This window comes from Oncorhynchus nerka, linkage group LG19 (genome assembly GCF_034236695.1).
Source record: "Oncorhynchus nerka isolate Pitt River linkage group LG19, Oner_Uvic_2.0, whole genome shotgun sequence".
Lineage (NCBI taxonomy): Eukaryota > Metazoa > Chordata > Actinopteri > Salmoniformes > Salmonidae > Oncorhynchus > Oncorhynchus nerka.
The window spans coordinates 22,461,429-22,474,719 of record NC_088414.1 but is presented as its reverse complement, the minus strand read 5'-3'; the positions used below and the strand labels follow the sequence as shown (position 1 = coordinate 22,474,719).

The 13,291-nt window shown below is 41.6% G+C and overlaps 1 protein-coding gene across 3 annotated transcripts; it reads left to right on the top strand.

Moving 5' to 3' along the window:
• Positions 1-664: 664 nt before the first annotated feature.
• LOC115101186 (adenylate kinase isoenzyme 1-like) lies at positions 665-11,689 on the top strand. 3 transcript variants are annotated; one of them, XM_029620473.1, is made up of 7 exons: positions 665-772; positions 6,485-6,519; positions 8,852-8,887; positions 9,151-9,314; positions 10,398-10,514; positions 10,809-11,000; positions 11,458-11,689. In XM_029620473.1, the coding sequence occupies exons 2-7, from the start codon at positions 6,513-6,515 to the stop codon at positions 11,524-11,526; spliced, it is 585 nt and encodes a 194-aa protein (XP_029476333.1). In that variant the 5' UTR covers positions 665-772; positions 6,485-6,512; the 3' UTR covers positions 11,527-11,689. The 3 variants fall into 3 exon arrangements, with proteins under 3 accessions (XP_029476333.1, XP_029476334.1, XP_029476335.1); XM_029620474.2 differs by lacking the exon at positions 665-772 and adding an exon at positions 5,704-5,727; XM_029620475.2 differs by lacking the exon at positions 665-772 and adding an exon at positions 5,725-5,748.
• The last annotated feature ends 1,602 nt before the right edge of the window (positions 11,690-13,291 follow it).

Here is a 13,291-nt window from a genome sequence, read left to right as displayed (position 1 = left end):
TGGTTTGCTTTTCTCTGTTTTCCAAAGGAGATTACAACAGTGACTAGAATGAAAAGAAAGGCAGTGCTCTTTATACAGCTTGAGTTGTGATTCACCTTAGCACAATGGCTCTTTTCCTGTTTATTGCAAAGAAACAGATGCAACATTGTTATTTTATTGTTTGAGAGTCATTTGATAATTCCCGGCATTTCCTGCACATAAACAACGTCTCCTCTATGATGTTACAGCTGAGGCTTGCGATGGGCTTTTTATTTTTTATATTTTTTTTAGCAAAGTAATTCCCATGCATCTCAAGTATTCTGCTGGAACAGACCACAATCCTCCTACATAGCCCCCCCCCAGCAGTTGGTTCATTCCATATTAAAAGGAACAACATATCAATCTGCAGTTAGCTGATAATCCCCCTCTGACTTCCTCATTAGCTTGGTCTCTCCCTAGCTTCCTAGCTCACTCTCTCTCTTCCTTTCAATTTAACAACCTCTCCTCAAGGATGTAAACTGTAAATGCAAAAGCAAAGCTTCCGTGGATCGAACACACAACACATGATGACAATAATACATTCTTACAGCAGTCGAAGGCACACTGCCCCCAAACTCCCCTCTCCTCCTCTCTCTCCCTCTTTTCCCAGAATGCACTGGTGTCTGAGCAGGCTGAGCTGTGCTATAAAAAGTGGAGGAGGGGGAGAGAGTGCTGCCGTGCAGCAGGGACACTGCTCAGACACACACAGGATCCAGAGACACACACTTGTGGACAGAGCCGCAACGTTACAGAGGTCAGTACAGAGGACAGACAGCCACACAATGACAGCGGTGCAGAGGAATAAAAAGCGCAGGAAGCGGGGCTTGGGGGATAATTGTGCCGCAGGAACACAGAGAGGGGCTTGTGAGGGAATAGTGGGCAGGGCTGCTTGACTGGCGGGAGAGAGGGTGGCACTGTGAAGTGCCGCCTGACCCTAGCTGCCACTGCTTCTTTGATGCAATGCATTTAAAGGCTATGGAAGGCTGAGGAAAAGGGTAGCTCAGACACTTGCGTACTGTATATAGCATTGTCCTCATTCTGCTATGGTGTAAGAATGTCATAGCCAAATGAAGTGTGTGTCATACTATGTGTGAGTGGACTAGACCATGCCTGGACTGCATGCACAGTAGGAGATCAAAAGAACAGGCTTGGCTGTTTTTACTCTTTTTTTTCATCCTTCATTGTCCATGGCAGAAACAACGTGTTGCTATGCCTGTCCGGGTGCTCATTCCCACCAACCCACTCATTTGCAATATGCCTGTGTTTACAGCATGCTGCATTGATGCGGGGTGATGTATGTCTTTTTATGCTATTGGTTCTTCTTAGTTAATGGTGAAGATCCAAACACGAAAAGCCCTACCGCCTGGAAGTCACACACCACACAGCTGCAGTACACATCCTTCTCTCCCTTTCTCCCCATCCATATCTCTGCAAAGTCCATAGAATATCTTAAATCAGACTGGGCTGATGATGTCAAAAAGTTCTCCTGCTTTACCTTAAAGGCATATCACCACTATTAAAGGAGCAGGACCACAAGAGGACCACATACAATACAGTTCATCAACTGCTTTGCATAAGAGAGCTGTGGACACTGCAGTTGTAATGACAGATTGTGCTTATTGTTAAATACTCTATGCTACACTTACATTGGCTTTACCAGCTAAGCTAGTGCAATCAAGCCTTCCATGTGCTTTCTGCGAATGGTTGACATGGTATCTGGGAACAGCTGCAGAGAGGACAGACAGGGTCTTTTAATAGCTGAACTGCATGACTGGGGGACACCAATAACACACACTTGCGAAAGAGAGAAGTGCATTGGATATGCACAGACTTGAGATAGGGGCGAGTGGGTTACCAGATGCTTCTTGGTACAGGTTTTACGCACGTGGCTTACATGAGGAAACTGAATGGGTTGATTCTGGAGCATTCAGATGACGCTGCCCTTGGTACTGAAACGTTAATGTCTGTGGAATCATGTTGCATTCATTGAAAAAAAGTCCATTGCAGGAAAGTAGTGCAATATTTTGAATGTACGCTTATTTCGTACGTTCTTGATGTCCTTTATCCTGGAGAAAGGAAAGTGTTTGGGGATGTGGGCGAACAGACATTGAAAGCCAGTAGGATGGTTTTGCGACCAGGCTAGAATGGATGACGGACAGTGCGTCAGAGAAAAAATGTCTAAGTTTCCAAAGGGACTCGCACCCAAACCATAAAAAGGAATACTCTAAGGTACCTTGGGAACTCTACAGCTAACAGACATTGACACACGCAACCCTGCCTCAATAATGACAGTGACAGTGACACAGCTAACACCCAGTAAGCAAAATTACATTGAAAATACAGTCTTTTCCATACTTTACCATCAGGTGCCTAGTGGTTAGAGCACTGGGCATTGGGCCAGTAACTGAAAGGTTGCTAGATCGAATCCCCTGAGCTGACAATGTAAAAATCTGTTGTTCTGCCCCTGAACAAGGCAGCTAACCCTCTGTTCCTAGGCCATCATTGTGAAAAAGAATGTGTTCATAACTGACTTGCATAGTTAAATGAAAAAAAAAGAAAGAAAAAAAAGTGATGAATGAAAGGTGAAAAGATGTCATTTCCAGACGTCGAAAAATACATTTTTGGGGGATATTGAAAATACATATTTTCCAGGTGTTGAAATCGGGTGCATTTTATGTGTTGAATGAAAGGTGAAAATACAAATCTTCCCAATGTTGAAAATACATATTTTTCAGTCATTGATTCTATGGCCAAATTTCAACTGCACATACACTCTCAATGAAATAGGCATTATATCAAAATAACAATTTCAAAGCATTTGCTGAATTATAAGGACATCTGTCAATGGAAATAAATACATTAGGCCCTAATCTATGGATTTCACATGACTGGGCAGGGCACAGCCATGGGTGGGCCTGGGAGGGCATAGACCAATCAGAATGAGTTTTTCCCCACAAAGGGGCTTTATTACAAACAGAAATATACTGCTCAGCACCCCCTTCTCTCCCCCTTTGACGGTCCCGCAGGTGAAGAAGCCGGATGTTGAGGTTCTGGGCTGGTGTGGTTACACTTGCTCTTTGGTTGTGAGGCTGGTTGGACATACTGCCAAATTCTCTAAAATGACGTTGGAGGTGGTTTTTGGTAGAGAAATTAACATTCAATTCTCTGGCAACAGCTCTGATGGACATTCCTGCAGTCAGCATGCCAATTGCACACTCCCTCAAAACGTGAGACGTCTGTGGCATTGTGTTGTGACAAAACTGCACATTTTTGAGTGTCCTTTTGTCTTCATAACAAGGTGCACCTGTGTAATGATCATGCTGTTTAATCAGCTTCTTGATATGCCACACCTATCAGGTAGATGGATTATCTTGTCTTATCTATACTTGTCCCAAATACAATGCCTTTAGTTTTAGAAATATTTAGGACTAATTTATTCCTAATTATTCCTAATTTAGGACTAATTTATTCCTTGCCTCCCACTCTGAAACTAATTGCAGCTCTTTTATCTGTTGCAGTCATTTCAGTCACTGTAGTAGCTGACAAGTATAGTGTTGAGTCATCCGCATACATAGACACACTGGCTTTACTCAAAGCCAGTGGCATGTCATTAGTAAAGATTGAAAAAGGAATGGGCCTAGACAGTTGCCCTGGGGAATTCATGATTCTACCTGGATTATGTTGGAGAGGCTTCTATTAAAGAACACCCTCTGTGTTCTGTCAGACAGGTAAAAGCCATAACACATTTTTCCAGCTGCAGATTATGACCGATAATGCCAAAAGCCGTACTGAAGTCTAACAAAACAGTCCCCACAATCTTTTTTTAATCATCAATCTGGACGTTGAAATCAAAGCTGGCCTGGACTGCACCAAAGAAAGACCAAAAAAGACGGCCGGTTTGGACAGGACCAAAAAGACATACAAAGAAGTGGCCATTGGGAAATGGTTAGTGTAAAAATCATAACAGTCAACGTAATGGTCAATGTAACACATAGTGCTGTGTACCACAATATAGCACACATTACACCTCATGTCAAGTTAACCATACTTCATGATATAATAATAATTTGGCGGGTGCTTGTATTTGTCCCATTTCACACGCGAATTATATGCATGTGTGAATTGGAAATGTGCTTTTTGCATATCCAAACTCCACTTGAGACATCCTCGGAGAGTGGGGTCATGGCCAGGGTCTGCCATGATTAACGGTCGGTAACCCCAGCTGCTTGGGCAGTGCCCGATCCTCTCCTGATTGGAGGAGGTGTGTGTTTGGCATGCCAAGGAGGCTGCACAGCCTAGTGAAGGCACCATAATAGGCCAGGGTGGGTGTCCCAAAGGGGCACAGAGCTGACTCAGATGCCTGGGTGACATTTAAAAAGGACACGGAGTCAAGAGCTCTACATAAAACCTGCCACCCTGGACCTGGACTACTGAGTCTTCAGAAAAACCAAGGTAGAGTAGGGTAGCAGGATGGTGAAGGGGTTCAGTGAAACTTTACCACTTCTTTCTTTCTCCTCTGTGAGTGGGGTGAAATAATCCTATCAAGCTCTGGCTGCCATATTGAAATGCTTTTCCAAGGGTGAAATGTACAGTATACTTGAGCCTGTCTGTGGAACAGGTCTGAGCTGTGGCTTTTTTAAAATGGTGGATTATAAACAAATCACAAAGAAAATGAAAGAACATCTTCACTTAGCAATTTAAGATGCTACTAGTCACCTGCCTACCCGTGTCTTTGGCAGTGTCACTGCAACATGAATCATAGGATATTTAAAACCAGAAATGCCCTTAGTGTGTTGTTGGTAACCTGTGAGTTTATGCACTGAAAATGATTACCATGACACGAGCAAACATTCAACCATTATTCTACTCAGTCCCGAATGAACCTAATATTCTGAGAGATTTCCCCTTAAATAAGCCAGCTGCAGTCAAAATTGTCTATATTGTAAAAATTCACCTTAATTTAAGGTTAGGGTTAGGCATTAGAGTTAGCAGTGTGGTTAGGGTTAAGGTCAGGTTTAAAATAATATTGTATGACTTTGTGGCTGTGCCAGCTAGTGACCACTCTGCAGAGTTTCCTTCAGAACAGCTACTCTTTCTGGGGTTCAAAAAGACTATGGTAACTAATCTACATTTGAGTCACTTAGCAGACGGTCTCTTATTCAGAGCGACATACAGGAGCAATTAGGGTTAAGTGCTTTGCTCAAGGGCACAGACAGATGTTTTACCTAGTTGGCTCTGTGATTCAAACTAGTGACCTTTCAGTTACTGGCCCAACACTCTTAACCTAACGAAAGCAGACTTCTTACTTTCTCGCTGGCTTATTGTAGGGTCAGCTCCTCCTATGCCAAGACACATTGAGTTTTACACTTATCCCTCAACAACTGATTGAATAGCACCCTCCCTACCGCCGTCTTTGTTTCAGCCAGTCAATGACTGATTCATGGTCAGCTCATGTCAGACCTTTTCATTTATTCCACAACAATTTATGCAGGATCAGCTTTCTCTCCAACTTTTTATCCAGTTGTTTCAGGCAACATTCAAAAATAATCACACGGCTAGGCCTCACCCTCATCACATGATCCAGACGGGCAGCCACTTGAGCTGAGAGATCTGTTTACACATGCCACCCTGACGCACCCAGAAATGATTCTCCCTCTTCCTCCCTCCCTCTGGCACTTAGGAAGGCCAGAAGAAAATGCACAGGGAACAGTAAGGCTGTTATTTTATTTGGTAATATTAACTCATATTTACTGCAATCAGAAATATTCAGATTCCATTCCATCATACAGTTTTTGCACAGGGATGGTACTATGCTCTGGTCGTGATTTTTTGGGGGTGTTAAGGAACATCAGGTTCCTTGATCACTGCTGAGTGATCAGATACTGTAATGTTACTGTCATTGATTCTGTCCATCTTGAGATATGTGGAAGTAATGCTTTTGACTTTACTTGATGCTGCATTCTAATGATTTCCTTCTGTGGACTGGGTTTATTGTTCCTAAGTTAAGTTACATTCAAGTTACATAATTTACAAATGGTATTGTGTTTGTTCTGAGGAAACTTTATTCTCACAAATTTTGAGAAGGTAACAATTTCAGGCGGTAGTGGTTTAGACATTTTCTCTTTTGCTTGGACATCAACTGTCTTAATGTCAAAACTGATTAAGAGTATAGGCTTTACTGTATTACTATGAGAATTTATTCAGATTGCGTAATTTGCTGTAATTCTTTTGATATGGATAAGTAAGTATACTAACACAGCATTCACCCAAAATCAATTGCTTTGGAGGACACAACAATATTTTTAAAAACAACTAAAGCTACTGACTGATATTACTGTCTTTGGTTCTCTTCGAAATAGGAAAATGAGACTTTGCATCTATTTGCATGGAGTCAAATGCAGGCTAAGAAGTGGTACTATCTCTGAATGTACAAGCTAACTTCTGTTTTATCTGTCTTCTATTTCAGTTAAAAGGAATAACCCTTATAGATCAAGATGGCAGGTAATTATGACAAATGAAAAATATGTCGATCTCCTTTAACATAAAACTTTTCTCATGGGGGAAGTACTTGTGTTCTAAGCAATGATGTATGTATACACTAGATGACTCAGATGGGCTGCTGTGTGGAAGCAAATGCGTCTCCATCTTGACACTCCCCCACATTGTAGAAAATATTTGGAAAACTATAGAAATGCATTTATTAATGTCTTCATTCATCCTTGTAATGGTTTGTCTATTAGACAGCTTAATGCATACATTAATTATATTGTGAGCTAAACATAATAAAATGAATAAAATATATATAAAACCATTCTTAAATTATCACTTTTTGAGATGACTAATGTTACTGTCCCCAGTACAATAACAAATACTTAAATATATGTAATTTTGTCCTTGTAATTGAAATACAGTAGAATTCCATTCATTCCTATGAAGGAAATCACCTACTGGGGAGTGCCAATATGGCCGACCGGTGGCTTCAAAGCCTCTCAATGGCCAATACATCGCATGGCAATCCAGTGTATATTTACATCATTGGTCCTAAGTGTGTGCGTAAGCTATGGTGACCTCTTCTGGTTATTTACAATATTGCCACTGCTGAAAGGAACATACTGTACTGTACCTTCATAGTTTGCACAACACTCAAATGGGAAAATACATTATATGAGTTTGTAGCTATATATTGTATTGTTGAGGGAACATTCAAAAAGAAAGGGATTTCTTAGCTACTACTTATCAGTGAATGATTCAGTGCCTTAAGAAAGTATCCAGACCCCTTGACTTATTCCACATTTTGTTGTGTTAGAGCCTGAATTCAAAATGGATTAAACAGATTTTTGTTCTCACCCATCTACACCCAATACTCCATAATGTCAAAGTGAAAACCTGTTTTAAGAAAATACTGAAAATGTATTGAAAATGAAAAACATAAATATTTAATTTACATAAGTATTCACACCCTTTTGGTATGACACTCCAAATTGAGCTCAGGTGCATCCAATTTCCATTGATCTTCCTTAACATGTCACTACAACTTGATTTGAGTCCACCTGTGGCCAATGCGATTGTTTGGATACGGTTTAGAAAGAAACACACATCTGTCTCTATAAGGCCCCATAGTTGACAGTGCATGTCAGAGTAGAAACTATACCATGAAGTTTAAGGAATTGTCTGTAGATCTCTGAGAATTGAGATGAAGCTTAAGCATAAAACCATTTCTAGAGTCTTGAAAGTTTCAATTTCCCATCATTGGGAATATGGAACTTCCCAGACTCTGCCTAGAGGTGTCCAACAGGACAATGACCCCAAGTATACAGCCAAAGCAACGCTGGAATGGCTTCAGAACAAGAATGTGAAATTATTTTAGTGGCTCAGCCAAAGCCCAGACTTAAATCCCATTGAAAATCTGTGGCAGGACATGAAGAGTCCTGTTCACTGCCACTCGCCATCTTATTTAACAGAGGTTGAAAAAACCTGCTAGGAAGAATGGCAGAAAATCCCCAAATCCAGATGTGCAAAGCTGATACAGACATGCCCAAGACGACCCAAAGCTGTAAATGCCGCCATAGGTGCTTGTACAAAGTGTTGACTCAGGGGTGTAAATACACAAATGAGATCTGTTTTTCATTTTCAAATGTTGCAAACATTAAAAAAAAAACATGTTTTCACTTTGTCATTATGGGGTATTGTGTGTAGATAGGTGAGATTTGTATTTATTTCATCCATTTTGAATTCAGGCTCTAACAACAAAAGGTGGAATAGGTCAAGGGGGTGAATACTTTCTGAAGGCACTAGAGAGATCGGTATGTTTACAGTGTTTTTGCTGGACTCTTATCCAATTCAGATGTACAAATCTCAAAAGCCTTTAATAAAAAAGTACAGTACTTTTGGATTCCCTAGTGACTCAAACACTGCATATTCTCATGTGGAATAACTCAGACCATTATGCATAAACACCCCAAATTGCTACAAAATGTGTGACTACAGTGACTTTGGCTAATCTTAGCCCAGTGCTACTGTAGCTAGGGGCCATTTTCTATGTGGTCACAAAGCATTGTGAAGTGGTTGGCGAAGGTTGCCAAGGTAACTCCATTGTATATAAGTCCAAGAAGGCAGAGAGGTTCCATGTCAAGATGGGTTGCTCATTCAGCTGCTCCAACTCAGCAAGCTGCTCCAGACAAATTGTCCGTTCTGATGATGGTTTGTTACACATCCACAAAAACTTTTAGTCAACTTGGTTTACTGTCAGCAACCTGCAGGTTTAACCAGTAATCGTCTGAAGTTGTTTCTAGAACTACCAGCTATGCTTCTCTGTTGCCTCTGTTCCTTTTAGACAAAATCAAGGACGCCAAGATCATCTTCGTTGTAGGTGAGTGAAATATAATATATCATCTTATTTTAAAATCAACACTATCAGGCAACACAGCACAAAATGCAGGCATATGCACGTTCTACGTCTGATATAAGGTGAAGTCAACACTTCTCTTGAAAGAATACACCAAAGTATAAAGTAAATGTACACAACAGCCCTTTGTCATAAACCAACCACCACTAAGGTTATGGCTAGATGAGATTCACCAACCAACCAACCAACCAACACCAACCCCTGTCCTCCTTGTATGTGTCCCCTAGGTGGGCCTGGCTCTGGTAAGGGCACCCAGTGTGAGAAGGTGGTGGCCAAGTATGGCTACACCCACCTGTCTTCTGGGGACCTGCTGCGTGCTGAGGTAGCATCCGGCTCCGAGAGGGGCAAGACCCTCCAGGCCATCATGCAGAAGGGAGAGCTCGTACCCCTGGTGAGTGGCTGGGACAGTGCACACAGTCATTCCTAGAGCAGTTACTATGTAATAACATGTTAACAATGTTGTTACTACAGTAAATATAGTCTAACTTCACAAGTTTAATGTATACTGTACCGTTTGTGCTGAATTCCTTGCAATAAGCATGAATAAATCAGGTTAACACTCATTTTAATTTGGATATTGTGTTCACCAGGAGTTGGAACCGGTTCAGGGAACAGAACCAAAAACAGGATGATGTTAGAAGCGTAATTCAAACATTTGGGAGAGATGTTTAATTAGTGGAGAATGGATGAACTTTTTCAATGCTAGTTAAGAAGACTATAGTTTTCACCTTTCACATTGGATTTATTAAACACAAAAAGGTAAGACGTGTTTTAAATTCTTGTGTAAGATTGTTAGCTAGCTAACGTTTGCTCCGGTCCAACGTTAAACCAACTGGGAAGTGAAAGACATTGAAAGTTATTCCATAGAAGTCGCTCCTCCATAGGTATAATTCTGTATTAATGCATGTCATAACAAGATGCCCAGCACTTCAAGGCAAGCTTCCTCCATCCTCTCTCCTCACCCTCAAAATTTCAGTTGCATCTCGTACTCTACACTGTGACTAGCAGCATAGTGTGTGTGTTTATCTTTCATTATGATATTATGAAACCATGCTGTCACGGCAAAATACAATTTGCTCTTAACAACTTTCCTATATAGATTAAATCACTTACCCGCTCAACAGCAAGCTGCTCCATCCGCACTGATTGGTGAAGTAATTTAATGTCGAGCTAAATGTAAAAAACAATATATATTTCAGAGGATAAAAAGGAACAGAAAGGAACGATATAAACTGGTACTTTTTTGTTGTTGTTAGAACCGGTTCATAACTTTATTTTGCTGGTCTGAACAGTGGAACGGAACAAAAGAAAATGATGGTTCTGTTTGGAAAATAATTTTGGTTCCAACACCTGGTGATCACAAGTTACTTTATGTCACTTTTCGACACAGAAGTGAAATTGTTCCAACATCTTTCTATGGAGGTGTGTTTCATGTCAATAAATAGTACATGTGTGCCCCCCCCCCCCCTCCCAGGACACAGTCTTGGACATGATCAAAGACGCCATGATTGCTAAGGCCGGCGTGTCCAAGGGCTTCCTTATCGACGGCTATCCCCGTGAGGTCAAGCAGGGCGAAGAGTTTGAGAAGAAAGTAAGACGAGAAAGGAACATATATACACATTCAGAAAATCCATACTTTAACATTGCTGGGCAATTAGGTTGCAGCAATGCAAAAAAATCACAGAACGCAAGTAGGGAAACCTATGCATTTTTTAATGAGTCCCATCCTTTAAAAAATCACTATAAGCTCAACATCTATCAATTTCCAACAGTCCTTCTCTCAAAATATATTTTCCTTTAGCACATCCCCTCCCAGTTAAAAGGACTATATAATTTCAACAACCTTTTTAAAGTTGTCCTGACCATTATGTTTGTCTTCTCACAGATCGGAGCCCCCTGTCTGCTGCTGTACATTGACGCCAAGGGTGAGACCATGGTCAAGAGGCTGATGAAGCGCGGTGAGACCAGCGGTCGCGCTGACGACAACGAGGAGACCATCAAGAAGCGCTTGGACCTCTACTACAAAGCCACTGAGCCAGTCATCACCTTCTACACCAGCCGCGGCATCGTCAGGAAGGTAAGACCGGTGCCACTAGTTATAGGCTACTGTCAATGCCTGAATGCACAGGAGGTTGGTGACACCTTAATTGGGGGAGAGCGGGCTTGTGGTAATGGCTGGAGCGGAAGGAGTGTTTAATGCCATTCGTTCTGTTCCGGCCGTTATTATGAGCCGTCCTCCCCTCAGCAGCCTCCACTGGTTGTATCCCAACATCAGATGAGAGAGAGACAGAGAGCGAGAGAGTGTCATAGGACAGTGTTAGATAAACAGTTCTGCTCTTTTAAAAATAAACAAGTGCATTGTGACAAAATATGCATTGTGACAATATACACCCAAGTGTCTCACCTCGCAGCTCTTGTAAACTCTGAAAAATTTGACTCTCTCTCTCTCTTAATAAAATCCTTATCATTTTAAAATGATGATGCCACCGACAGTACAATCACATCTCCATGCCTTTCTCTCTCATTCTCCTCAGATTGACTCTGAGCTGCCCGTGGATGAAGTCTTCGGACACGTTGCCAAAGCTATCGATGACCTGAAGTAAAACGCAAACATGACTGGATATGAATTTGTTTTGGTCATTTTTTTCAAAATGTCAATTTTATGCCGAAAGAAGCTCAAATCTGCTCAGTCACCTCCCACTGGGCACACACTGGTTGAATCAACGTTGTTTCCATGTCATTTCAATTAAATTAAGTTGAACCAGAGTGGAATAGACATTGATTGGATGTCTGTGCCTAGTTGGCTTGGCAATAATGAAAGGCCATTAAGGAACAGCACTGCCTTAATTCAACACTGTAGTCTCCTGTTTCAGTCCACAACAGACACCCATATACAGCAATCCCATATACAGCAATATTCTCTCTCTCTCTCTCTCTCTCTCTCTCTCTCTCTCTGTCTGTTTCTCTCTCTCTCTCTGTCTGTCTCTCTCTCTCTGTCTCTCTCTCTCTCTCTCTCTCTCTGTCTCTCTCTTCTCTCTCTCTCTCTCTCTCTCTCTCTCTCTCTCCTTGTCTGTCTGTCTCTCTCTCTCTGTCTCTCTGTCTCTCTGTCTCTCTCTCACTCACTCACTCACTCACTCACTCACTCACTCACTCACTCACTCACTCACTCACTCACTCACTCACTCACTCACTCACTCACTCACTCACTCACTCACTCACTCACTCACTCACTCACTCACTCACTCACTCACTCACTCACTCACTCACTCACTCACTCACTCACTCACGGTTAGTGCTGATTTCAGCTCTATGTACTTACAGGAGGGATCTCTCAACACTTTCCCAGACCATACATGTACAATGCCTGCCTGGGGTGGCTCTGGGCTACACTCTGATCCTGTGCCGCCATGTAGACACCGGAGTATATGGGAAAGCATGGAGACATGACTCCTTTATGGCTGGTGCTAAACGCCATGCAGTGACAGACATGGCAGCAGGCCATTACATCATGCAGGCATTCAGGATATAGTATAGTTCTCCCACAGTAGGAATAGAGTACAATAGTAACCAACCATTGTAAAAGAAAATGCAGTATGCCTATGTTCGTATTCATTTCACTGTCTTAACACTTCATGATATGTTTCATTACATCACATAACAGATAAACTGTGTCATATGTGAACAGCTACAGAATAGTACGCATAACATAAAAGCTTTGCAGGTGCCTATTTGAAAATGTCACAATGTCTATCATCACGTGATGTTACTGTAGTAGGAGAGTCCACACCTGAAGCGCACCGCACTTTGATCTGCTGCCGGGATTCATGTGCTACTATTCCTTATGTCGTTTGTAATCTGACGGCCTGTTGGGCTAATGTGTTTTGTACAGGAGATTTGTTTTCCTTCCTGAAGGAAGTAAATATTATTTAGCAGTTGTAATCTGTTGCTGGAAAACTATACCATAGATAATAATTCAATCTCCTCGAGAGGTAAATTCTTACTTTTGTAGTGGCTAACCTAACCCAAAAATGTACTCCTTATAGTCCAAGGACCTTACATGTTCTGTTTAGAGGCGAATTGGCCCTGGCAGCCAAAACAACCAAACACTCCATGTGAAACGATTCTCTTACATATTATATCAAAATTATTTCACAAATGCCAACAGTTGCAGGCGACAGTATTTTTCAGTGACAACACATTTGTGGCTTCCGTTTTCCGTATACATACAGGTGTTGGGAGACGCAAATAGCTAATTAGCACAGGTACGCCTCTGTCTTCCGTAAACAAGTGCTGTAACATGGAAATATGGCCATGTGGGAACCCTAACTCTATAAAGGTGTGTATTAGATGAACCTTTGTTTAAAAAAC